Raw genomic sequence first — 27,344 nt, 5'->3', positions numbered from 1 at the left:
CTCGGTTCTCCTAATGTGTTTTTGCTTTCCTCCTTTTTCTTCCCTTCTCTTGTTTGTAAGTTTTATTTTTGTAATTGTGCATGTACAAGCGTCACTGACTCGATGGATATGTTTAAAAAAAAAAAAAAAAGAGATTTCAGCTGCTGAAGCCATGCAAAACGTTTTGAATTGCCCTTAAAATATGGAAGATGTTTTCTGAATGCTTTATATTCTTTCTGCTGTAAAATAATAAAAAAAGGAAAAAATCAAGAAAACTCGAGAACCAGCTTCGCAACGTCTTTTTGTTTCCTCTTGTACTTGGAAAGTTTTTTGTTTTGTTTTTTTTCCACCCACAGGTTTCGCACCAACACTTTCTATCAAGAAAACTAAATTAGTGAGGACACGTTTTCATTATAATACAGTTTTTATTTCTATTCAGCTTACAGTTGTGTTACCTTTGACTTCCACAGGGACATTTGGTTATACATTAGATAAGACAACCAACTTTAAAGAATAAATCATTTGAAAATCTCCAAGCAACATGTTTGAATCATATGATCATCAATCTTTGTGTGAACCAGTACTCATGTATGTGAATGTGTATGTGTGAGTACATACACCTGGACATAGATGTGTACTTGCATGGAGTTTCTCACTGAGTGCAAGATGGGAACGTTTTTAATCTTTTTCCTTTAGTGCAAGTCTGGGCCTCTCATTTGTAGCTTCGCTGCTACAGTTTTAGACGCAGTACTTCCAGAAACACTCAGAATTGCCCGCTCTCTTCCTGAACTGTTTCCGGATTCCCAGAATGTGGCTGAAAGGATTAAGGAGACTTTGTTTCTCCAGTAGGACCTGAAAAAAACAAGACGGAGATGGATACAGCGTGTAGCTTACGCTTTCTTTTGCTGTTTAAGGGATAACATTGGCTGAAAACTCACCTCTCTTTTCATCCCTCTGGGAAGCAGACCTGTTGTTCTGACGCCTGAGGCAAAATAAAACATGAAACGAGTCTTATATTTATTGTCAGCATGTTGCAGAGTAGTTAACTTTAAAAAGTTGAGGCCAACACGAAGCTGCTGCTTTAGCTGGTAAGAAACGAAAAGACGTTTTGTTTTGTGTGCATGCATTTCTCACCATCTCTGTTAATCTCCCCAGATATCAGTGTGGAATATCTGAGGCCGGCACCATCCTGTGGAGGGAAGGCTTGCTCGGATAGAGACAGATCATCCAGGCCGCCGACTCCTCGGTCCTCCACCGAAACTGAGAACAGCCGAGCAACCCAACACAGTCGGCAAAAAACACCTCCGACAGGTACAAATTCACGCTGTGGACCTTTTCTAATCTAATTCTCACTCGTAATCACCAGAAGCAGGAAAGCATTTGAATTAACTGAACTAAAAAAGTGCATCTGTCCTCAGAACTTTGGCAGGACAATCAGTGTTCACCGCTGCACCGCTGAAGTAATTACTCCAAGGCCCCGGGACACGAGTTGCCTGCCATTAATCTTCACAAATTACATTCTAGTACCGAAAATGTTAATCAAGGAACTGAATTGTTGAATTACTGCGCATAACGGCTATGACAGAGATATTACTTTCCACTCACCAGGTCCTGCATAGGGCATCTCAGCAGATTCTGTGATGGGGTGGGCCAGCAGGGGGCCAGAGGCCACGAGAACGAAGGCCCAGGAGAGGAGGTGGTTGCACTTCATGGCTGTAGGAGGCTGTTGTTGGAGGTGGCTGTGATTTGATTCCTCAGGTGAAAAGACGACATCTACATGCTCTGCTGCTCCCAACTCGCTTATATACTTCAAGTTGTGGCCTTTACCCCCTCCCACATGCCACACATCACACACACACACACAGCAGCCATGATCAATATCCAGTCCCATCCCTTCTAACGGCAGTAAATCAGCAGAGAGTCACAGGTGAATTATAGACTCAATAAAAAGACAAATGCCGTGACCCGTGCTTCAAGAGCACAGTCATGTTTTACCAGCTCTTCAGCTTGATTGACTGTTTTTACTGACTCCGTAAATGGCATCGAAGCAGGAGTTTCAGATGTCGTGTTATCAACGTCTCGCGGGGGAGCAGGTGGAGGAACTGCTCGGACAAATGGCCAATATTTTAATGCCACGAGTTCATTAAGCTCCCTCTTGAATCCTCTTGACTTGAAACACAACTTACAAAGCAGGGGACGTTCACAATAAAAACCTGTATAATTAGTTAACCTAAGGTTCAGTGGCCATGCTAGAAACGTTGACGGCCGTGCAGCCTATGAGCCGTCATTGACATTTGAAGCCAATTGGAGACAGCGGGAAATTTTCCACAAGTCACTGAATCAGGTTGATCGATGCGCATAATTTAGCCTGGTTAGTGTGAGATGTTCTGTCTGTGCTTCCACTTCTTCTTAGTCATGCCGTAAAACTAAACTTTACGAGAACCTCCAGCACTACTGGTCAGCAAAGCTTTCTTATTGGTCAGTGGACCGGGGAGGCAGGTGGAGGCAGCTATTTACAAAGTTCTATTTTGCACCTCGCTGTGTAATTTGTATATTTATTAGAAGCATGACGTCAGCGTTCAGTCTCTTCTATGGTAATGAGCGCCACTGAAGCGGCCGTGACATTTTATTTTATGGTTGATAGACCAGACACTATTAGTGTTGCTGTATATCATGAAAAGCTATTAAGATTTCCATTCTGCATTAGTCAAGGCTCCACTGCCACATCCAGGTTATTTCGACATCCAAAATAAATGTTGTTTCTGCTCACAGGCTTGAGGTTTTTCCTTTGGAGTCCTATTAACAAATGTATGATGAATAGCAATCTTTTTTTGTTTGTTTGTTTCAAGGCATATGTGGTTTAAATAAACAGGGACAGATATAAATTTGCTTGTTTTTTTTAAAAAAAAACATCACCTATCCGGCGTTAGTCAACAGACATCAAGAGGTAAACTCTTTTCTTTACCTGGCATTTAAGTAGTTGTTTTTGTCTTAGTAATTGGCAATGCAATAGCCAAAGTGATACATACATTATAATAACTGATACCTTTTGGAGTGTAGAGGACTATATATATATAGTTATATATATATATAGTTATAGAGAGCCTGGTCTGGTGGTCTGGTCTCTCTTGTGAGTACACACCTTAATAACTCTGTGTTATGTATTACATCCAGTTGTTTTGCATATTTTTTTTTTTAATCCTTGTTTATTAAAAGTAATTAGGAAGACATTTCTATAAGTGATGGGGGACAAAATCAACAGTCCTCACTTTGCATAGAAATGTATGTTAAACTCCACTTGAAACTATTGAAAAACTCCAATCTGAATCAGACAAATCATACAGTTACAGCCTCGGTTCCACTGGTGGTTCGAGTACAAATGATGACAAATTATTTTTGTACAGAACTAATTTTGTCCCTTAACATTTTTTCATTTGACACTTTTTAGAATAGGATCTCACTCTCTTAGAGTGCGTTTGTGTACACTGACCAAAAACGGTTTCAGAGTACATATACAGGCAGGAGAAGCAAACATTCACTGGTATTCTGTGCCATGTGACTTCGCGGGATCTGTCTCGTGCTCGTTTCAGGTTTCACTGACCTAAAGGCAGCCAGCAGAGGGCAACATTACGTTATGAGAATCCCAATAACTGAACTATTTCTGTTACTGTTTCACCAAATTAGCTTTGTTCAAGGTCTGCAGTGAGGTCAGGTTGGGAAAATATGTGTTTCGTTTGCTCCTCTTTTATTTTATCAGTCTTCAAGCTAAATCTATCACAAAGCAATAACACACTGTAGTTTGTACAACTGCCATTATTGCCATTTATTTTGAAATATTTAAAAAAAAAAAAGTTTTATCAATATTATTAAACTAATAAATGTTGTATTATAACATAATAACCATCGATTGTGCTATAATACAAAAACGTTTCCAGTTCATACACGTTTGGGAGCTGAAAGCTGCACAGGAGGAAGGTAATAACTGTAATTCTACACAAATCAAGTTGTTTCCTTGAAATGTTTTATCCCATTACCCCAGTTTTAAAATGTGAAAAAGTTTCTAGAATGGTTATTTAAAATTTAACAGGTCTAAGCTTCCTCCACAATTAAAGTTTTTGCATATTTTTGCATTAGAAGTTTTGCATGCTTTGCTTGCAGTAGAATTAAATGCGTGACTATTGTAAAAAATAAATAAATAAAATAAAATAAAATAAAATAAAATAAGTACAAAGCCAGCTGTAGACTTTATTTTCGTCTTTTGAAATTTGAGTGACTGAAACTTTTGGCTGCAGTGCTGCATTCAAGCACTGTTGGGCACTGTTGGGAATTTTAATCATTAAGCTAATTAAACAAGGTGTGTAGGCCTGTAAAAGTATGATATTGGGGCTATAACACAGTGTTGACTGGGTGTCACCAACAGACTAACCTCACCGCTGTAGTAACCTAACGTCTCATCAGCTCTTGTCGCTGCTTGATCAACCTTTGCCCTCAGGTGATGTTTATTACCGCATTCACCGGTCTCGCTAATCGTCTACGTTGTCGCCGAGGTGAAAGAAATTTGTGTTTGTCTCCGCTGATAATTATAATGATAATGGTAGTAGCTTCGGTACAATTAGAAAACAAAATACGTTTCAGGCTGAACATTGTGGCTCGTGATTAAACTTTGGTAGAGACGGCTCCGAGCTCGAAGGCGCACCTGAAGGCAGCAGCATTCGTGAGCCGCCCCCGCCGTGAAGAAGCGACAGACAGACAAACAGACTGACTGGGGGCCTGGCTTCGCTTCACCACTCACCTAATCAGTCGGTCCGCGGCTCTTTGTTTCTGTCATGAATAAGCTTCGTCGCCTTCGCTTCAGTTTCAGACCGAAAGCAGAGGCGTTAGCGGCGGCCACGAGCGCTCGTTCCGTTTTGGAGACGTTGTAGAAGAACAGAGGGAGGGAGGAAAGTGTGACTGAGCCGTCCGCTCCAAAGTTGGCACTCGGCTCTCATGTTTGGTACTTGTTGAGGAGGCTGTGTTCGCAAACACAACACTGCGACGTGCAGGGAACAGGTAGGCTGGTGGTTACTTTGTGGCCTTCTGTAGCTCAGGTAACGTTACTGTTTCTGTTGGAGCCTCGAGATCATGATAATAGCAGCACTGCTCCCAACCAGGAACAACACAGGCTGGTAGTTGCTTCTCTTCTGTGCCTCTGTTTTGCTAAATTTGTTCACTGAACGTTCCTCGGAAGCTTGTATCATTCCTCAACGTTCATCCTAACTGCTTCTGTATGTCACGATGAATTCAGTATTAACTTTCAAACATCGTTTTCTTGTCAGGACCTTCTGCATCGCCATGAGACAGTGACGCACGGGGACAGTGATGGCAGAGCTGGAGATTGACCAGTCCAACCTTCCACGTGTCCAAGAAGGTAACAAGCGCGCACAAGACAGAATCCTGCATGTGCTGGAAGTAAACATCACAAGACGGAGTGTGTTTAAAAATAAATAAATAGTGTGTGCAGAGAGTGCTACGGGTTGATGTTGGAGAGAAGCTGTTCCTGCTCAGCCTCTCCACAGGAAGGTCAGAGATCAGGGTCAGCTACTGAAATGCAGACATGGAGCCAGCAAGGATCAAGAGTTTCCGTGGACACTGTGGCAGAGTGGGCGATAAGGACGGGTTGTTTTAGCATCAGCACTCCGTGTCCATATCGGTTAGAAGGTTGCTTGATATATGTTTTGACTACGTGCAGCAGACAGTGTAGATCTGAGTTATCCCGAGGACGGCCCCGGGGATGCAGGTCAGCTCCATGACAGAGGAAAGATAAGAAGAGGCTGAAAAGTCAAGTTCCAAAGCGACAGAATGAGGAATGAGATAGCTGTGATATGTCCTTTCTGAGAGAAGAAAATGATGAAGTACTGCACTGCAAAAAAAAAAAAAGGTTCGTGACTGAGGAAGAAAAGTCAAACAACTCCTGTGTTTTAGATAGAGCCGGCATTGTCCAAAGTTATCAGAAAAACTTAAATTGGCACCTTAACAAAGCTGTGTAATCTCAATAGAGTACACATTGCTGTATTAAGGTGCTTTAGTTTGATGAAATTGTGCCTTATAAACTGTCGACTGAGTGTATTCTGTCTAGACTTGGGATCCAAATAATTGATTGTGCCAAAGATATAGCTCAAAACCCTGTTTCAAGTATAATCAAAGCGTGTTTTATCTCTGGACTATATAAACTACAGTTATGAATTCACTGTCTAAAAAATTCTGCAAACTGGAGTGAGCGTTGGAGTGGAGTGTAATTTAATAGGGATGCTTACGAAATGAAAATGTAGCCGTTCAAGTAAAATTAAAAACGCGAATCGATCACAAGGCCTCGTGTTGTTATTAAAAATCCACTCGTGAATTAGTTTTAGCTTTTGCATGCGAGTATGAAAACTGCCAGGAATTTGTAAGCTGTGGTCTGGTGGTGGACCGTTGGCTCAGTCTTTGGCATGTCCACGCTAATGAATAGGATAGAAATAGATCTGCGTGTCTTTTTATCAGGGGAGATAATTCAGCACTCCACTCTTGTTTCCGCACACAAAGGGCACAGTGTGCAGCTCTGCATTTTCATGCTTTATTGAGCAGCGGCCAGTGCCCAAACAAAGCCAGTGGTAACGTCTAAAAACTTGCTAGTGTGACAATAGTAGTATGTAAATAAGCTGCCTCATCATTTTTTTTTTCCACTCATCGTCATCTACTTTAACAGACTGCACTGCTGACCCTCTGCTTGGCACTGGGGTCGTTTACTTAACGTCCCCATTGTGGATGTTTATGCTTCAGTTTCCCTAACAGCCGTAGTTCCCCTTGTCCCTCTTCACCTTCGCTTTCCCCGCTATCCAACAGTCTTGGCCAAGTCGATGTTCTTTGTTTTCACTGCGCCTGTTATCAGTTCCTGTTTTGCCCCCCCCCTGACTGCTCCTGATATAGCCTGATGTGCCGAGGGAATGCGGCTCTCTGAGGAATTCCCCCACCTCCCCCTTGTTCCTAATTTCACTCTTTGCCAACTGACCCAGACTCCCATTACCCGTCACCTCTCTTTGTTCTGCATGACAGCCCGGTCCAGTTCATGAGCTGCTTGGCCCAAGTACACTGAGTTTATAACACAGGATAGAGGGCTGTGGGATGGACAGAGACTTCATGGTGAAATTCTGTGCAAAAAGGAACCGTCCAGAGGAAGGAGAGGAAGAGAGTCTGTGGGCGGCTGGTGGGGGATTTTGGCTGAAAATAGAACTCTTGTCATTTTCTCCTTTCGCCAGTTTCTTTGTTTGGCACACACTTGCCATTCCTGCCATCCAAGTAGCTGTGGAAAAACAAAAGAAGACAGAAAACTGTCTCTGTTTGTGTTTGACCGGCTGCTCCCTCGCGATGGATGCTTTACATAATCTGTATGAGTTTGATTTAGATGATTGTCGGTTTTTGAACTTTGGAGGGAGTTTTTTTTGGCTGTTGTCCCAAGGAGATGAGGTGCACACACTCACCTTTGATAATGTGTTACCAAATGTGTATGAAAACATTTTCTTTCTTTCTGCTTGGACAGACGCTCTTCAGTGGATCTTAGCTGCAGTCAGTTTCCCTGCCGGATCTTTGATTTACTATCCTCTTAGAAAACAGACCCAGGCCTCTTAGGGTCCCCCCATTAAGGAGCTTACAGAAGGAGTGCCTGAATTCACTGAACATATGTTTTTACTGTTGGCCCTGAATGCCTCACACCCTGTCCCTCCAAACCTGTTTAGCGCTCGTAATAACACAGTCTTCTCGTCCCTACCCTGGAAGGGTAATGTGACCATACTTTAAACAAGTTTGGAAAAACGAGTTAAGCCACAATGCTGACACACCCACTTCGGCACTACTATTCTTCCGACTTACTGTCTTTCACTATTCTTTCTTTGTTGGACTTTATGTTTTGAGCGGTCCGTTTGGCGTTGCCGGTGCGTCGAGCCTTTTATTTAATCCCTCCTCCCCGACAGACTGGATCCATAAGGACAGGTCAGAGATCCATTTAGTGGATAGTCTCTTAATCTCCACGACAGGTGTAAGTGGTAATGCATGTCTGCTTTGGTGTAGGTTAACTCTCGGTGTGGACTTATGGGGGTCATTTGTGGTGTAAACAGATCCTTTTGGGTCTTAGTGCTGTCTGGGTGATTTCCATGAACTTTGACAGTTCAGCCTCTGTGGACTGAACCCAGTCCCCCTTTTCTCAACTAAGTTTCCACATAGTCGTGTCTCTGGGGCCTTTTTTCACTTCTCCATTCACGGACTGGGACAAAGAGGATACATCCTCACTTTGAGTTTTCATTTTAAGCTTGCGCTAAATTCTATTCTGCAAAAGTTGATAACACTTAGTAACACTGTCAGAACTTACTTCTTCTGGTAAAGTGAAGAGGGCTATGCCTTAAGTGGAGCATGAACATGAAAACAGTAACAGTATATTTTAGTTGGCAACTGGTGCGTTTACATGGACATTAGTGTTCCACTAATAATGACAATAAGAGCCCAACCAGGATAAAAATGTAATCAGCTCATTTGGAACAGACTGACATGACATGGCCATTAGAAGAAATCATATCGTCATATGAAAAGCAGTGGTGTAAACGCTTGATTCGATCATTTCTCTCTGGTTGGAATGAGGCCATTTTTTTTTCTGTGTATGTTTCCCCCATGTGGAGAAAACATTGTGTGATGTGACGTGTTTCCAGGAGGAACAGGAACATGGAGATAAGAAATAGGAATTTGTTTGAAAAGATAAACAAGAATCGGTGTGTTGAAAATGTGTTCATCTTGGTCAGCTTCTTCTGTTGATTACTTCAGTGTTGTCTGTAACGTTGTGGGGCAGTATACAGTTTTACTTTTTTTATTTCTTGAGGCATTTTTTGGGGCATGAAGTCAGATCATTTTATTTAGTCTCCTCGTAAACAGTTAAGTTTAATCAGGATTATTTAAGTATTGAAATATGGTCCATGTAAACGTATCCAATGAATGTATAGTCTAAAAACACACCAGGATTCTTTTTGGAAGAGTCTTTTATTGTGAATACAAACATAAAAAGCATTCTTCAAGCATGTGCTGGGTCCGAGGCTTGATTTTGTATTTGTTTTCGCTTAGTTGCACAGATGGTCGCAGCTGTACTGCAGACTATAAGCTCAGTATATCACTCTTACAATGAGTCTTGAGGCCTCCGATTCGTTCTCATCGTCCACGGCAACGCCCAGTGCACCTCCATTTAGTAAGTAAACTTCCTGGATCATATTTGTACCTCAGTTCCATGACAGAGCTCATATTGATCAGTTGTGCTGGACTATGTTATATAGTGTGACGCGTTTTTTGTTCCATTTGTGCATATTATTTTCTGTTTGTCCATACAGGAGTGTGAAAGGATAATAGAAGCATCTCTTAATAAATACAGTCACGTACAACATCAATAAAAACCACGCCAAGAAATTGAATCAGAATGCTACATCACATAAACATATGGCTGACATGATGTTTCCTGATAATACAGAAATATCCTTTATTTTGTAGATACTATTAATATGTGATTTTCTGAGCATCATAGAATGTGGGTGAACCCTGCTCATAGCTGTAATATTTGAATGTGCCTAGCATGAAGCGTACAGATGTAGACCTAGTCTGCTCTGTTAGGCTCAGGATCAGCAGAAGGACAGGTGTTTGTAATTGGCCCTGCCTCTGGACCAGTGTGAAGGCTTTCCTGCTGTGAGCTTAATCCATCTTGGATATTGTCTTCCGTCCGTCTCTTTCCCTTTAAAGGGCTGGAAAAGAGCCTTTCTATATAACCTGATAATATCAGTTAGACTGACAAACACTTTATTCTAGTCGCTTCAAAAATGGTGGAGAAACCGTCTCCGGTATAGTGCTGCCGTCTGCATTTATTTTCTCTTGACTTACTATAGAGTTTGTTTGACAGACATTTAAACTCACATGGGCTGCAGCCCATACAGGCTGCTATGGACTAATAAGGACTTCTGTAAACACTTAAAGTACCTGTGCGCAATGTCAATGGGATTAAGATTCATGTTCAGACCAAAGAGAGATCCAAAACTAATACTGTTTTCCATCTTATGGTTAAAGTTTTCCCGTATTCAGGCCAAATCTTTTAGCATTTGGAGCACTTTTTTTTTTTTTTTTACATAGTACATAAATATTTCTTGAATTCTTGTGTCAATATTTAGTTCATCTGTTGATTCTTGTCATAAAAGGACGAGACTCAACAGATGTTACTGACATGAAACTGATCTGTTTTATTACTACATCTAGCAGCAGGTGGCTACAGACTGCAGGATCATGGGGTAGGAAAGAATCCATTTGCATAGATATGGAGAAGTAGACAGAACCGTTGTACAGAAAGCTGGTAGTTAAAGACTTACAGCCTTACAGATTTCACTCTTCGTGCTTGTGCCATCTGGCCTCACTGCCCAGTGTAAATGCTGGCAGGTGGTGGTTCCTAAACTTTGCATGTTCATTTGACAGTCACAGTGAGCACATTAGCGAGAGAGCAAAACATGCATCTGAGTGTCTTTCAACAACAAAAAAGAAAAGATTACAGTAGTAATCGTAATTTTGTTGTTTGTCGACATGCAGTGACAGTAAAAGCATTCTGATCTGCTATATTGCTGTTATACTGCTGCTGACAAACAAATACAGTTTGATTGCTCACTTTTGAAATGACCGTTGTGTGTGAAACGCCCTGTTGTGGTGCAGGCTTTATAAGACATTGTAATATACTTAACAGGGTTTTTTTCTTTAGCCAGACTGATGGATGGCAACGTTTCAAGGGTCACTCCTCACTCTTTGTCTGTGCCGGGTAAACAGTCATCATAACACACAGCACTTGAATCCTATTGTTTTTCTTTTGCCCGAGTTTTGTCTCTGTGGGTCATCAAAATACTCGGCTCTGGTTGTGGATGGCGCCATATAGGGTAATTCCACACTGCTGTCATTTTTCTGTTGTTGTCAGCTATTATCAGGCTCTGAGAACTCCTCACTTTATTAAAACAATCGTATGCCTCCTCTATTCTTTTGTGAACACCATGTGAACTGTTTGCATAACATGTTGCTGTCATCTATTGTTCCAGTGTGCCAGTGTTTTGCTGTGTTAGAAGATGGAGCGCTGGCACACAACCTGCAGGAACAAGAGAGTAAGTAGTGTCAAACTACTGAGTGGCAAAACTTACTTATATTATGTGAGCTGCCCTCCAGTCCCAATTACCGACTATTAACACAGCAGTTGTAAATTCAACACAATGAACAGAAGTAGTTATTACTTCCATCACCATCACCATAATGTGATTTAGAAATGTTCCTTCAGTGCAGCACGTGGAATTCTAGTTTACCCTTTTTTGTTTGTTTACCCTCATAGTCGAGCAGTACTATACCACCAATATCCAGAAGAACCAGCTGGTGCAGAATGACATCCGTGTAGCCAAGAGGCTGCAGGATGAGGAGGAGGAGCAGCGGGCCCAGCAGAGTGCCCTCCTCAGACAGGCCACCAGACATCTGTAAGTTACTCCCGCTCAGCAAAACGCAGCTCGCACATACTGTATATCACTGCAGTTCCTCACGTCCTGTTGTTGTGACTTATTAACACAACAGTCAACAATACAAAAATACAGCAAGTCATTATCTTCTCTGATTTGTCTGTAGAGAGGAGCAGGACTTTGAGTACGCCCGCGTGGTCCAGGAAGAGCTCCAGCGATGTGCAGAGGAGGCCCAGATGAGAGAGCTGGAAGATGAGGTGAACTTTTTGTCAGTTTTGCCTGCAAAGTGTATTTCAAGAAATACTCCAAATTCAATATACATCCTTCTTTCACAGTGTTCAACAATCAGGAAGTAGCTACTCTCTTATGGATTAGATGGGTCAAATGTTAACTCTCCTGCTAGTCACATTTAACTATGTAAACATTATTCATCGTTCGGCCTTACAGGGCCACTTAAATCAACACTTATCAGCCACAACATTAAAACCACCTGCCCTTGAAAACAGGTCTCCCTCATGCCACCAAATTGACTCTGGCCCATCAAGGTGTGACCTGTGAAGGGTCCATGTGGCGTCGGATCAAATTATTGGCAGGATAACTGTTAAGTCATGCTGTTTGCAAGGAGGGGCACTTCCCACAGATACACAATTGAATCTGTTCTTCGAACCATTTCTAAACTGTTTATGTCGTGCAGCAGGGCACGTTGTCCTGCTTGAGGCAGGATTCCTTCCCCACACGCATCAGTGGGCTTTCCGTGCCCATGACCTGGTCACCAGTTCACCAGCAGTCCTTCCTTGGACTACTTTTAATAAACACCAACCACTACACTAGATCTCCAATTCTGCAGATTGTTTCTTCTTCTCGCACACAAAGTTCAAAATCTCACAGTTCACTTGCATATCCCATGCCTTTACATATCACATTCTAACAAGATGATTCATCTTATTCACTTCATCTACCAGTGGTTTTGGTGTTGTATGCTAACATGGACCCAGTGTGTAGCAACTACTCGTCCTCATTCTACCTGACTTGTGGGAGGCACAAAATATCACCAATGTAGACAATTATATATGATTGGTCAGCTCATATTATGAATGGAATTTTATTTTATATTTGAGGGAAAGAAAAACAATCTTTACTATGAAACTCTACAGGGGACTAAGGAAATGTAGTGAATATTGCTTCTTGGTTGGTGCATATCAGCCTGGTTGGAGTCCTCATTCGTATACAAGTCATTCATCATTAAAAGTTGCAAGACATTAAGCACAGACACAGCCTTGACAGCAGCGTTTTAGGAAGTGAAATATTTTTGTTGGGTTTGCCCTTTAATGTGGAGCTGTGCCTTTCGTGTGGGTGTCAGGTTGCTGGACGTAACCAGAGCGGAACCAGAAACCGTATAAAAGTTTTTCTTTGGAACAAATAGATTCTAAAAGTGACGCTGAACACTTGGTCTCTGTTAGGAACAAGGAACAATTCTTTTCAACCTATTTTCTAGAAAGATTCAGCAAGTTTCAGACAGGAAAACAAATAAAACTGTACAAAACCCAGGCCACAACATATAATGGTACAAAGGAAAATATTTTTACAAAACAGTAAAAAAAAGAAAAAAAAAATGGGAAATAACATGTAACAAACCACTGAGTAAAAGAATCATAACCAAACGGTTTACTAATCCATTTTGTAAGCTCATCACATGGCGCAGTAAGTGAAATTTAGCTGCTTGTAAATGTGGAACAATGATAGCAGCACACACTTAAGAGTTTAGTTGGAGACTCGCAGGCTAGCATAACACTCATGACATTCACGTATATCATTTAATCATCTGCTGGGTCCTGGACTATCATTTGGATCACTTTGCCCTCTCTTAGAAGTACCCGGGTCAGTAATTAATGGAGGTTGGAGGTTGAAGTGCTGCTATGGGCCTCTGATGTGTCCACTGTGCCATTAAAGGGCTGGATGAGTGAAGTCGGCTATTAAACAGAGACACAACCTGTCTGCTGCTCATATGGAAGATGGCTCCAGCTTTTTATTTAGTGATTTATTGCAGACATATGTACACATTTAGTCTTGCAGCGAGCATATTTAATGAGGGACATGACTCAGTCTTTCTTTGGTTACCCTTTAAATGAAATGACTTGCATAGTTTCTTTTCTAAACACCGGAATTATATTTTTCCAAGTTAAATGATAGTAAAAGGCTACTCTTTAAGTTTATACATAATCTTTTACAGTGTCAAATGGCTCTTTATATTGTACCTGGTATTTAAATTCAATGATCATTCTCTCATGTCTAATAGTTAGTGCTAAAACCTACTAGAAAGCATGGCATCTTAAATATGTGAGACTTTTAGCCTTGTTAGCAGCCTTGTTTATGTATAGCAAAATACCTTATCCAGGATGAAATGCAATGAGATTTTATAAAAAACTGTTTTAGTCCAGACAATGTGAAACCTTTTTGAGTGAAATATCTTGAAAAAACTATAGCCGTTCTCCTCAATCATTGCTGTTGTTTGATTTTAAACACTAACAAATGAACACGCTACTCTAAAGTGATGAACAAACCTACTAAACACGAACACGTAGCACTGTTGATGCTTCAGCTCAAAGTACCACTGTCAGAGCTGCAGATGAGCTGTTGTGTACCCCACTTCTTGTTTTGTGCTACTTTTCTTATTTGTTGTACAACAGCTGGTCTCCCTAAAATGTTGTAAACACACAGCAAACAATCCAACTTGCAGGCCAGACAGGACGGAGCAACCAGATGGCTCCCATCAATCACCTCACCCTTGTTGTTTTCATGTTTATGCAGAACGGCAACAACTCAAAAATGTTGCAAACCAGCGCCATCAGTTCATCGATAGAAGTAAAGTGTTGAGCAAGGAGAAGAGGGTTAGGGGGAGAAAGAGCCTGCTTTGCCCTCCGGCCGCTCCGGCATAATATTTTTTCTTTACGCCACAGTTTCCTTTCTGCCTACAAAAGCTCCTTGTGTGGAGGGTGTGAGGTCAGTGGCTGTAGGGCTGATTCATCATTTTAATGGGGTTGGGTCTGACCTCTGTTGTCTGCACTCAGGAGTTAAACGTTAAAGCCTGTGTTTACCTATTGGGTATGCGATCATTTCTCTTTGAGTGTTGATGTTTGGATAAAATATAATGATGAACTATTAACGCAGTATTAGCCTCCCCTCCTTAATGACTGGCTGATCAGAGGTGTTGACTAAATATTTGCCTCCCCGTAGTGTGTGTCTTTAATTAAGGAACAGAAGGCGTCAGGCTGTGCAGTTTTAAATGCCAGATCCCTGTGGCACTACGCGCCTAACCTGCCATGGCAAGCTGCTAATTGTCTGCTGATGCTGGCAAAGTGGCTCACGTACACACACACACACGCAAAGCAAAATGAGCTGCGCTGGCTTTTAGTTTTGATTTATGCTGCAAATACGGCCTGTAGAGAGAGATTTCATAGAGTTTGCTGATTTGCTGGGAACATTATTAGTTTGTTCTTGTCCAAGAAAAGCAGCACCAAGACGAGATGCTGTTGGAGAGCAGAGACATACATCTGCTCTGGTAACAACGGGCATTCCCCAGTGACAAGGTGTTACTTAAAGGGAGACGGTCCTGTTGACCTGCTTGTGTTAGCTCATTTTGAAGGACGTGAAAAGTTTGCTTGTGCTACATGTAGCTTCTGTTAAGTCGTCCCTGGCTGTTGCAGTTGGATTGGCCACCTACAAACAATCCCAGCTTTTTCAGGTCCCCTCATAGTGATCACCCAACATGCCTTTGTGTAACATTTTCTGTAAACATTCTAGATGTAAATTGAGAATATTATGTATGTAACTCATCTACAAACTAACATCTACAAAAACGACCTGTGTTTTCCTTTAATCAGAACCAATTAGAGATATTTATATATTTACATTTATTTATAGAAAAATGTTGATATAAAACGAGTAATCCTCTTGACAAATGAAAATTCATTACACTAATTTAGATTAAATAGTGCTCTGCTTGATTTTAAAATACTTGGGCAAACTGTAGCGCCATTCATTTCTTTTGTGACACAAAGCTGTGCTGCCATCTGCTGGTGGAAAATGTCTCAGCGTACATGTTCTTTAATTCAACGGCTGCACACCTGAAAAACTCACTGAATGGATGTTGTTTTTATGTATTTTCGTTGTTTCACACATCAGGACATTTAATTAATTACGCTGCTCTTTCAACAAATTATTGTCATGGTAGCCAAATGAACTGAACCTTCCCATGAAAGTTATTATTATTGGCAAGTTATACAGGTTAGATGTTTTAAGAATGTTTTAATGGTTGAACTGAGTTTCACATCCGATGACTCAGCCACTCTGTGGTTTATAATACAAACAATTAATCAGTATGTCCATGTCCCCACAGGAAATGGCTAAACGGATCCAGGAGGAGGAGGAGCAGAGGATCAGGAGGAGGAGCAGGGGGCATGAGGGTCATAGTGAAGGTACAATTTAGGTTTTGCCACTCTGTTCAGAATTTTATAGCGTCTACATTTTCACAGTAGATTCAGTTAATGTTCCTAATATACAGAAAATCGAAGAAAAAATATCATATTTTCTGTGTTGTTTTTGGCAGTCATTTTAGATTTAGTCTTAGTCCTTTGGACAAAAATGCTTTTAGTTTTAGTCACATTTTACTCACTTCTACATGTGATAGTTTTAGTCGACGAAAACTCAAAAAGGTTTCAGTCAACGACAACAGTTTTAGTAAAAACAAAAGAGACAAAATATTAGTCTTAAAATAAATTAATTTATGTCAATAAGTGTTGGAATTTGGAGAAGTTGGAATCAAGCGTTGCAATTCATAAAACAACAGTTAACCTTAAAGCTTTTTTCCTACCAGATTCATAGTTCTAGCTTAGACTTTCCCATTGATGGAGATGTAATGCCGTGTTGTACTTTATTGCTGTTGGGCAGGAACCTTTTATCTCCATATTTCAACTTGTGTTTTTTTTTCATGAATTTATGCTCTACTGCTTCATACAAGAGTGTCATACAAAAGTTGTGAACATGGCAGATCTACAAGATCAACATATTGCAACACATTGTGAGCTTGTAGATGGGCTATTTTTACCAATAATTACAATAATAAAGGAATGGTTTTTACATATCATGTTTCCACACAGCAGCAAATACTTTCTGCTCTACCTAGGATTATGCATTACACCAAGAAGTGATAACGTGGAATCAATGTGCACTACTCCACAGCCAAGAACAAAAACAAGTCCTATTTTGGCAATTATGACTTTATTTCTGAGCTTTTGCTAAAGTGAAATAAACATGGACATGCCCAAAATATGAGCAATGGATGAGGAACACATATGCTCCACTTGACTTTGTCTATCAGACCAGACCGTCACTGAATGTAAACATGGCTAAACATGCTGCTAACGTTACGTTAGCTATAGAAGTGTGTTGGTCATTTAGACAAATGGGGAACAGCAACAGGTCTGAAATGCTACAATTTCCTCCATGTTTCAGTCACTCGGACATGGGTCAATATGGCAACGTAATATACTGGCCTGGCCAAACATCCCTGCATGTTCTACACATAACAGTAACACAGACATAAGCTAATGAATGACGTTAGCTCATTCATTAGCAACAATGAATTAATAACTTCAATTGTGTGTCTCTGTGTGTGTGACTAGTGACCAGCTTCAGGCACGTTATGCACAATGTGCGCTGCATGGTGGTGGGCGTAACCAAAGATGGGATGCAGCAGCATTGCTGATGCTGTTTAGCTTTTGACAGACGGTTTACACGCACAATAGGCAGGAATGTCATGCATTTTAAAGTCTGACAGATCACCCACTAACATTTATGTCCAAGAGCGTCAACGGAATAATTTCATCATCATGGTTGACGTAAACAACCCCGCATGTATTTGAAAAATGTATTTATTACAGTTCAGGAGGAGTGACTTGGCTACAGCCTTAACTTGCTTTGCTCTACTGAATGAAAAATATGTCCTACTTCTTGTCCTTGGTATTCATCATCCTCATATTGTGTGTTTTGTTCTGAATCGGTTTATTGCACACTGCTTTGTTTTACGCATGACAGTGTATTTCAACTGATAAATATACAGGAATGCGTCAGTTGCCTGAACATTTCTATAAACTGTGTGACATGCAGGTGTTTTTAAAGCTGTTACCTCACTTGTCTAATAGTATCCACTAACAGACTCACCCACCCTCCCTGCTTTTGTGTTTGCATGTTTGGCATTACTAAAGGCAGCACCAGAGACCCTGCACTGGTATCACCACACCAGCACACACTCAGCAGCCATCACCAAGGGGAGGAACAGTCCTCATCTCCCACCACCAGGTGGCGGCATTGTTCCGCTTCTCATAACCATTCAGATTTAACTGGGCCTCAGACTGACTGCCCCAGGGGGGTAGCAGCTCAGAAAAACACAACTTCATGGTCAAATCAAGGACGCACAGACTCCATTAGGCATACCAGAGGTGAATTGAGAGAGAACTTGAGTGACAATTCAGATGACTCGGATGAAGTTTTCTCTAAAGAGCTCTCTGTGTTGTCCCGGCAACTGTATGAAAGGCTCAACACAGCTCCCCCCCGACAGAGGGCACCTTTACATCACTCACAAGAGAGAAATTTCAGAAGTCTTTGCCCTCGCAGCAACTGCCCAGACGAGTTCAGAGACTGGGAGCAGGAGCAGGAGGAGGAGGAGGAGGAGAGACAGGAGTCAGATGAAGACTGGTACGAAAATGGTGATCGACAAAGGAGGAGGCCAAGGAATCAGGTTCAGGAGAGAAACTACAGGGAGGAGTCCGATGGTTGGCACAGGAGCAGAAATGTAGATACAGATTGTAGGCTTAGTGAGGCTAGAGAGAGGCGATGTAGTCGCAGCGAATCGGTCAGGCTACCTAACAGGAGAAGACACAGCAACAGAGACGTGGCGAGGACCTGGAGCTACAAGGACAACCCTGACAAACATGTCCATTTTCGGGATGACAATAGAAACTCTAACAGGCAGCAGAGTGAAAGCAGAAAAGTGTGGGAGATGCTGGGCCATGTCCTCAGAGAGAGGGGTGTGCCTGTGAAGTTTGGAGGCAATGGGGCGCCACTGCAAATAAGGCCTCAAAGCAGAGACAGCCAGGTGCTTCATGGGAGCGAGGTCTCCTACGGTGACTCCCAACCACATCAGAGAGCCTTCCAGAGAGCAGCCACCAGCAGGCACAGTTTCCATGGAGACATCAGGGAGAGGAGGAGATTGCCACACCGAGAGAACAGTGGGAGAGATCAGAGAGAGGACGGAGACGGGCAACGTGATAATGGAGACGTTTATGAGATTAGTGATCGAGACTCGCATCTCGCTAGCAGAGAGAGACAAGGCAGCAAAAGGTGGAAAGAGCACAGATACGTGAACAAAGACGAGAGGGGAGAGGGGAATGCAAATGATTACAGAGTCAGAAGGACAACAAGTGTACGCAGTCATTGGCACAAGACCGCAGAGGAAAGGTTAAGAGTGGAGGAGGAGCAGGAGGCGGAGAGGAGAGCGCAGCGGCCCCATCGAAGAGCTCCACAGCATAGCCAAAGCCTCAGAAGCTGCAGCAGGGCTTCAGCCAGGGATAGGTCAAGGCACGTGGCAGCAGGTAACAGCCAGTCCCACAGCCAACTCTAATCTGCAGAAGGAAAGCTTCCAACATTCTGCTTTGTCCCTCTGTGTGTGCATCTGCTCCTCTCATCTTCCCTCAGTTGTGGTCTAATCAGGACGTGGGACTTTAGTGTTGACTTGGTCTTTTACTGAAGTGGGACATTTTCCGGTTTCACATCTTCAATTTGAGTAGTCCTGGAGTGATCATTGCTTTTTCATGAATCTTTTAGTCATTTGAGAAAACATGACTTCATTCTGAGTCCTCTCTTCTTTCTGTGAAACTCTTATGTCATTGGGCTGTTTTTCTCAGGCTCGTTCTGAATGCTTGTGTGATTCATCTTTTTTTTTTACAACACATACCCTTATGGCGTCTTTATTTCCCTTGAATTTAATATGATCAAACATCACATCTAGGAGAGTCACTGCAACCTGACCCAAGAGAGACGAGCCTGGACCTGAGTGAAATGCAGCAGGTCCTAGAAGATGAAGAGCTGGCCCGCATGCTGCAGGAGGAAGAGCAAAGGCTGTTGAGGCGGGTAATGGGTGCACTCTTTTATAATAAGTCTCTGATACAGTGATATCCCATTTAGTATTTTTTTTTCTGTTAATCTTCATTGGGGTTTTTACTGACTTTTTCTCGCAGAACTCCCAGTCTTCTCCACGCAATTCTTATCCACAAGGAGATTTCAGAGTAGCACAGGTGGCACAGGATGAGGTACAGTAAAGAACTGACATCTTGCCCATATGTTTCTCATGCTGAACATCCATATCCACCAGTGAAACCTTTCTGATTTTTTATGTTCCTGCACTAGGAAATTGCACGTTTTATGCAGAAGCAGGAAATTAAGACAAAGCGCAGATCTCGTGAGCTGGAAGGGCCGGCATCGTGGCGCGAGCACAGAGCGATGATCGCTCATCATGACAGACGAGCTGCAAGAGAGAGACAGGTACATGTGTAGCACACATTCAAATATCGTGCATGACGCTGCCATTCAAGATCAATTTAAATAATTCTGATGAAGTTAGTTAACTCCCTTTTCTCCCTCCCATCCAGCGAGAGAGACTTGACTCAGAGGGACTTCCCTCCCCCACCGAGGACTGCTCCCCAGAGAACCAGCCGCCCAGCCCAGTCTCCACTATACCGTAATGAAACTGACCCTTATCTGTAGCATAAGCATGTGTCTTCATATACTGTACTGTATTCGCTGACTGACAGACACTTCGTTTCCAGACAAGCCCAGCATATCAGAAACATTGCAGAGGAATTGGACCCAACGTTTCAGGCCAGGAGACAGGACACAGAGAGCCTCGGAGTGGGACAAACGGGTACAAGTTACATCAAACTGAAAGTGTAGCACATTTAAGAAAAAGGAAAAAAAAAAAAACGGAAAAACAATATCTGGACACGTGTATCCTTTTGTTTTATTACAGGTCTTCCCGTAACACATTCTGGCAACGACTTCCTTGAGGAACCTACTTTCATTCCTCCAACTAAGCGGCTAACGGACAAAGCAGGACGCAGTAAACCCAAAGAGAAGAAGGAGAATTGCAAGCAACAGTAGATTCCAACAGTGTACTGTTTGAATGTGTATATATTATACAACATCAGTCCAGCTAGAGTTCTCACTACTTTAAAGTTGAAACTGACAATGGATATTCCTGCCCCTACTAGCACTTTAGACCAGTTGAACAAAGAGACTTTTTAGAATTCTTCTTGATTAAGTGAATCATGACAACACTTGGGTTGCATGCCTCTATCATTCTCAAAGGGAAATTTATTGAAGTATGTTTTTTTTTTTTTTTTTTGGAATTATTCCGTGTAGTGCTTAATTTAAATAGTATAACTTTTTTTTTTATAGCTGTACCTTTTATTTGTCTTTATTTCCATAGTGAAACAGCATACTATTAGCATCCAATACACTAAACGGGAGTAACCAGGTAGTCGACTGGATTCTTCCGCTCTTAGCAGCACTAGTAGGGTTGTCTATATGTGATGTTGGCCTGAACTGTGCACTTTGCAGACTGTTGCTGTATCTCACCCACAGGTTTTGACAAGTCAATTTGGTTGTTTACGAGAAGCGAAAACAAGAAGTTACTGTGTACAAACCTTAAAGCTGAGTTACATTGGGTTAGGCGACTTGAAGTCTTGAAGTCATCCGCTTTGGAGCTTGTGCCAACTGTGTCAAAGCAGTTTGTCAAGGTTCCTGTCATGTTTACCGCTGTACAACGACAATCAGGGGAACTTATTTAACCTTTAATAAATGGAAAGCCCTTTTTGTATCTGCTGGATTTACTGTGATCAAAAGATTTATTCATGACCTTTGGGGACAGCATGCGTAACCAAGTAGTCTTTATTTAAAAAAAATTTATTTTTTTTTCCACGAACTTGTTCGTCACTTTGTTAATATTAATAAAGATGTATAAAAATAGACAAATTCAAATATACATGTACAAAAATTCCAAACACATAGTTTCATCTACTGTACATTGACAACTCTAAAAATATTTCATGAGTCATTTAAACCAGAATTCAGCTGATAAGTACATAGGATTAGTCAAGTAACAGTTGGCAGATAAAATAAAGTGCTACAGTTCTTAAAAACATTATACTATATGACTGTTGGATTGGAATGTGGTTAAGTGTGTCTTTTCTAGACAACACCTGTGAACTTTGAGGTCGTCATCAGAGCTTACTGTGCGGAGTTGTGAGTCATACATACATTACTAAAGGTGTGGGTTAAGTTTTCACCTCAAGCCCACAAAGCGTATTTCTCAAATGTTCCATTTCACATAGAAACATACGCCTGCTACGGTTTAGCAAAGAAACGCAAAAAAAAAAAATACAGTAGATCTGATCTAGCTGCCCACTCTGCTGCTCGAAGTCAAATAAATGTAGAACATGTAGAACACAGTACTGGTCTAATGGGGGTTTTCCACATATTGACCTTTTAGACGGATCATTCATTTGCCACGTGTTTATCACAAATGTCCTTAGGATTTCCCATGACACACTTAAAAAGAATCTTAACGTGCATGACTAATCTGTTTATCAGGCATTTCAATAGAGTTGTGATAGCTGCTGACTAACTATTGTGCAAGAGACTTGTTTCAACTTGCTCAATGAACATAGTTGAATCTCAGCCAAATTCTCTTATTCGGTATGAGTGTTACTATGAATGTTACTATAGAGTGGGCTTCCTTCTTTGTTACCACGTAGCCTGTTAGGATTAAAAAAAAAAGGTACTCTCCCTTCGCTGGGATTTTTGACCACATCAACCAATTAAGCAATAGCAGGAAAGTCCATATAATTCCTGTTAATGTTAAGTAGAGTGAAAGAGACTTTGACTTGCTGCCTTCAGTGTGTTAGCTTTTACATTAATAGATAAAGTTATTATTTTCACAATTTAAAGCAAAAAAAACCTCTCCTATCTATAGATATGAATACACTTAAATAGTAACATAACATGTAGTTGCCCCAATAAAGTCACAATGAATGTAGCATTTTCCGAGTACAAGTACGTTGAGAGACGTTTTTATGCCCAGTTGAACTTGCACCTGCACTGTACTCTCACAATGAGTTACACTCACCCCCCCCCCCCCCCCCACCACCCCCATGCAAATGTGGAGCTCATTCATGCTTTTATGCTACTGCCTTATTTAAAACTGTCCAAATACTTGGTAAACAAACATTTTAAACTATGCAATGAAATGTGAAACCTTCCTTTTTCACATTTCAAGGTTACGTTCACAGACTATTAAAGTTCACATCATAAAAACGACACAAAAAAAAAAAAAAAAAAACTACTATTGACTAATTTTGTTGTTCCCTGTCAGAATTCCCCTTCACTTCGTGTGTATTATTATTGTATTGACAGGGGATGGGTATAACTGTACCCTGATGCTGAGGGAATTCTGTGGGGAGAGCAGATGACTAAAACACAGCTGCCTGAAAACAGAATTTGTTTTCTTTCATTTTGAACCAATAAATAATTCTTCCCCTATTGAAGAAGTACGAGGTCATGATTCAGGACTTAATAGGAGTTCAACAAAACCTCATCCAGTGGGTATTTCACAGTGTGTTTGTCTTCCATTCACACAATGAGCTGCTCTGTGGAGTCCTTGGAGTTCAGTGACTCTGAGCTGCTGCCCTGTTCTTGCTGCGCCTCGTGAAAGCTGCACTCTATTGCTATTAAGGTCCTGGGATCATCTATGGAAGAAAAAGGAGGGAGAATGAGATAAATCCAATATTTTGCACTGCATCTGTGATGTCACAAAAGTTTTGTCCACACTTGAAACACAGTGTTTCACTCAGGGTAACCTAGGTAATCTCACCTGTAGGTGTTCTGATTATGGGTGTTTTTGGAATAGGCTTCTTTGTCTTCTTCCTCTTACGGAGGATAGTGACAGCCACAGAAGTTATGATGACACAGACAGCTATTAGGAATATGCTGGTAAGCACCGATAAAACCACTGGCCATGCACTGTGGTCTGTTTGACCTGTTTGAAAAACGAGAAATTATTATATAACTGATAATAATTGGGAATGAAAACTGAAAAGACAAAAACATCAGAAGAGCAGAATCACATCCTACCAGGTTTTGTTGGACTGACAACTGGGGAAATGGTAGCATTATTACATATTATGTCACTGACTGCACTTCCTTTGGCCGCGATGTACTGGTTTGGGTAGGGACACCTGTGAAAAGCAGTAAACCAATGTTTTTTTTTATTACATTTGTCAGCACAGCAACAGCAAAGCATGAGTGCAGTGTGTTTTGCATATTTTACTTGGTACTCCATGGTTTACACTTCTGCTGAATTTTGTCATTGAAGGTTCCTTCTGGACATGGTCTGCAAGAACCTGTGTAAAGCGAGTCAGTTAGTGTAACAGATACTGTATAGTGTGCGCCAGGGTCATGTGTTCGTGTATAGTCATTTCTTACGATCATCTGTAGGTTCTTGGCCTTTGCCGCATGTGTCCACGCAGAAGGAGCAGCGTTCATCGCCACAGGTGAGTCCTTGTTCGCAGCCACACTTGGTATCAGTTGTAGCTGTGCATGGCTCCAAAAGGATTTGAGCTCCTAAATGTACAAGGACAGGAAAAATTGTGATTTTTTGTAGAGTTCATGTTTAGTTAAGTATGGTATATAAAGCATCCAGTGAGGACGTGTAAATGTGTGACTTGACCAACGTACCTACGCACTGTGTACATCTGGTGCACTGGTATGTTGTGCCATCCCCATTGAATGTCCCAGGCTCACAAGTTTTACAAAGGTCTTTTGCTTTTTGACCACATTTCGTGACCAGGCGGTTTCCTAAAAAACATTTACACATGAGTGTGGCACATACACAGAATAGACACCAGTAGCTACACTGTAAGCTCTTATCACATCAGCTGACATGAAGTAAATAGTGTAACAGGTCTCATCACACAACAACAAGTTGACAAGTCTTGTCCCTCGTAGTTTCTGAAGTTGGAATGCGGCATGGGAGAGTGTTCAGTAGTCAAAACGATACTGCTTAGGGACTGCTTGAAAAATAGAGTAGTTTGACAGCTCCAAATTAATGGATGTATCAGCTGTGGCATCCTTTGTTGTGGGATTAGATGAAAAACCACTGAAACTATTTTTGGTTACATGCAGCGACCACAGAGGAACTCAAAGCCTGGAATATGAAGGTTTTTTTTTTTTAACAGATAACAGCTGGGTTTAAGAATAATGTGAGTACACATAGTGTCTCTTAAGAACAATTAATAAAAACACTTGCACAGCATGAATATAAATCATCACACTATTTTATATTGAAGGGGTGGCACTGGTGCAAACAGCGTGGTGTCATATGTAATATATACTGTAATATTATAATGCGATGGTTATTCTTACCTGGATGACAGGCTTCACAGCAAACATCTTCTTTATATGGATCCCATTTCTTGCAGCCTTCTTGAACCTCTTCATTTATGCACAAGCAGCCCTGCATGAGCAGAGAGAGTCCCATCATCATCAACACGATCACAGCCATGCTTGTCTTCAGCCTCGTCCTTAAGGATGATGCAGTCACTCCACGAAAGATGTGAGGTAATCCAGTCCTAGAAATATCCGAATGATCCTTTTTGTCCACAGAGCTTTTTGTTTGTGCGTTAATCAAAATCTGCTAAATTCAGTCTTAATTAAAGCTTGAAATTAAGCAGCAGTGCTGTTAAATGTATGAAGTCTTGAGCACTCCCCTCTTAGACCTCCAACACATAACTCAAGCCACCGCCACCAGCTGAGCTGCTTTTCATAGTCGGCTGTTTCTTTCTTTTTTTTTTTTTTTTTAAAGCCCGCCCCTTGGGGACGGGCTTCATTTACAGTTGCATTTTCAGTCTCTGATCAGATAGCTGATTATATAGCTGTATTAAAATGAAAGCACTTCCACACCTTTTTGTAAATGGTTATATTATAATTATACAGATACAACAAGTTTAGGTATAAAAGAAAGCAGATCAGGTTGCAGTATTATGCTGAATTTATTTTCTTCCTTTACTGGTTGGATGATTTAGTTCATACTTGGCTCAGATTTTTGCTTTGTTCTCTTACAATGGCATGTGTTACTATTGGACATTTGAAAATGTGGAAAGTTTCCTGGAGTTCGCAGAGGTTATCATTCTATATCAGAGCTTCCTGTAATTGTTGGACTTTGAAATGTAGTTCTTTTTCTCTGAATCAAGGACACCAACAAGGAAACAAGAAATATTAACCTGCAAAAGCTTTGCTCCAGAGTCAACGGGTGAGTGAGAAAACTAGGTGCCATGACATACTGGTACCACCACACTACTATACCAGTGTAGCAACACAGCCTGTACTTGTTAAAGTGTTTAGAATATGCATTATAACGATTATTAATAAAGCATTGGACCTATTTGGATATTAGAGAACAACATCTGTCATAGTATGTAATCATTACACAACAAAGTTTAAGGGACTTTTTTTTATAGAGTTTGTTCCTCTTTTCAAGCTGTTTATGTTACTAAACCCATGAATTGTAAAGTGAGATGTCATTCGTGGGTGCGCAGAGCCCAATATTTATGAAAATAAATAAATAAAAATCTATATTTTAAATCGTGAACTTTCCAGACCCATTTTATTTTTACTTATTCTTATTTGATTAAGTCTGGTCAACAGGCACTAGAGGTGATGTTAATGTGAGAGGGGACTTTCCTGCATGTGTGTAAATTGAACTACCCCCACCACAGGGGATATGTTGAACACACAACGCCACAAAAAAAATAGAAACCACAAAACAGACTTATAAACACTTTAAAAAAGCACTATAGAGAGGAGCAGTAGGAAAAGCTTATTGTAGTGAAAGAAATGGTGTTATTAAGACTATTTAGAATTAAGGGTCACTCTTAATGGACTCTTAACTCGAGCTGATGAGTCAGAATGATTTACTCATGACAAGAGTCACACGCTTGGCTGAGGCACACTGATTTTGGGGGGAGGGGTTGTTGTTTTCTACTTTGTTCATTTTTCTAAGTAAAGTCCCTTCATTGTAGATCACCTGCTATTGCTATGATGTGTCCAGTGACTAATCATAGGTCATATTGTCCTGAGAGACATCAAAACTGAAATTAAAAAGGGCTACATGAATACCTCACTGTACTAAAATGAAAGTGAGACCACCAAAGGATAATCATTTTTCAATATGGGTTAGTAATTTACTTCCAGTACAAATTAAATGGATTTATTTCCTCTGAAAAGGGAACTAGTGTTTCCTTACTGTAAGTGCTTTTACTTCTGGAAGATGGGGGAATTTGCAGATTAATGATGAGGAGGCCGGTGACTTCTTACTGCATCGTAGTCAGTCATATTTACGTTATGACGCAGCTCATTCTCACTCCCAATTTCATCATAAACTGCATGAAAACTGCATCACAACCTCTGCATGCTGAGTCATACATCATAATCGAAGTGACATTTGGCCGGTGTCGCCTTTGACATTCTAACGCATCATAATCAGCCTACTGTTGTGGTGTGTGTCCTTTAAGAGTATACGCATGAGACTGTGATGTCAGGAGTCAACACCTCATCGGCCAACGCACCCTCGGATCAGAAACACCTCCCACACTTACCCTTCAACCTCCCTCTAGAATTTCAGCTATGAAACATAGTAAACCCCCAATATCTCAATTAACATACTGACTTGGGAAATACATTTGACTT

The 27,344-nt window shown here is 41.1% G+C and overlaps 3 protein-coding genes across 8 annotated transcripts; 1 reads left to right on the top strand and 2 right to left on the bottom strand.

The window, feature by feature from the left end:
• Window positions 1-105: 105 nt before the first annotated feature.
• LOC125017302 (urotensin-2-like) lies at window positions 106-4,916 on the bottom strand. 4 transcript variants are annotated; one of them, XM_047600260.1, is made up of 5 exons: window positions 4,772-4,916; window positions 1,585-1,718; window positions 1,114-1,239; window positions 918-961; window positions 106-831 (listed from the first exon to the last, which is right to left on the bottom strand). In XM_047600260.1, the coding sequence occupies exons 2-5, from the start codon at window positions 1,688-1,690 to the stop codon at window positions 718-720; spliced, it is 390 nt and encodes a 129-aa protein (XP_047456216.1). In that variant the 5' UTR covers window positions 1,691-1,718; window positions 4,772-4,916; the 3' UTR covers window positions 106-717. The 4 variants fall into 4 exon arrangements, with proteins under 4 accessions (XP_047456216.1, XP_047456225.1, XP_047456234.1 ...); XM_047600269.1 differs by having other exon boundaries at window positions 1,585-1,809; window positions 4,772-4,887; XM_047600278.1 differs by having other exon boundaries at window positions 1,585-1,702; window positions 4,772-4,883.
• Window positions 4,361-21,429, top strand: ccdc187 (coiled-coil domain containing 187). 3 transcript variants are annotated; one of them, XM_047600216.1, is made up of 13 exons: window positions 4,361-5,028; window positions 5,295-5,386; window positions 11,088-11,150; window positions 11,372-11,510; window positions 11,656-11,746; window positions 15,886-15,964; window positions 17,753-19,138; window positions 19,555-19,676; window positions 19,784-19,855; window positions 19,953-20,087; window positions 20,195-20,283; window positions 20,372-20,466; window positions 20,572-21,429. In XM_047600216.1, the coding sequence occupies exons 2-13, from the start codon at window positions 5,338-5,340 to the stop codon at window positions 20,700-20,702; spliced, it is 2,451 nt and encodes an 816-aa protein (XP_047456172.1). In that variant the 5' UTR covers window positions 4,361-5,028; window positions 5,295-5,337; the 3' UTR covers window positions 20,703-21,429. The 3 variants fall into 3 exon arrangements, with proteins under 3 accessions (XP_047456172.1, XP_047456162.1, XP_047456181.1); XM_047600206.1 differs by lacking the exons at window positions 4,361-5,028; window positions 5,295-5,386 and adding exons at window positions 7,838-7,983; window positions 9,100-9,220; XM_047600225.1 differs by lacking the exons at window positions 4,361-5,028; window positions 5,295-5,386; window positions 17,753-19,138 and adding exons at window positions 7,867-7,983; window positions 9,100-9,220.
• Window positions 21,430-21,473: 44 nt separating this feature from the next.
• Window positions 21,474-26,076, bottom strand: tnfrsf9a (tumor necrosis factor receptor superfamily, member 9a). Its single transcript, XM_047600238.1, has 7 exons — window positions 25,023-26,076; window positions 24,336-24,455; window positions 24,084-24,221; window positions 23,929-24,001; window positions 23,733-23,836; window positions 23,473-23,637; window positions 21,474-23,347 (listed from the first exon to the last, which is right to left on the bottom strand). Exons 1-7 carry the CDS (start codon window positions 25,159-25,161, stop codon window positions 23,232-23,234), a joined length of 855 nt encoding a protein of 284 aa, XP_047456194.1. The 5' UTR covers window positions 25,162-26,076; the 3' UTR covers window positions 21,474-23,231.
• Window positions 26,077-27,344: the final 1,268 nt, after the last annotated feature.

This window comes from Mugil cephalus, chromosome 1, assembly GCF_022458985.1.
Source record: "Mugil cephalus isolate CIBA_MC_2020 chromosome 1, CIBA_Mcephalus_1.1, whole genome shotgun sequence".
Lineage (NCBI taxonomy): Eukaryota > Metazoa > Chordata > Actinopteri > Mugiliformes > Mugilidae > Mugil > Mugil cephalus.
The sequence above is the reverse complement of the archived record's forward strand: the minus strand, read 5'-3'. Positions and strand labels throughout refer to the sequence as shown.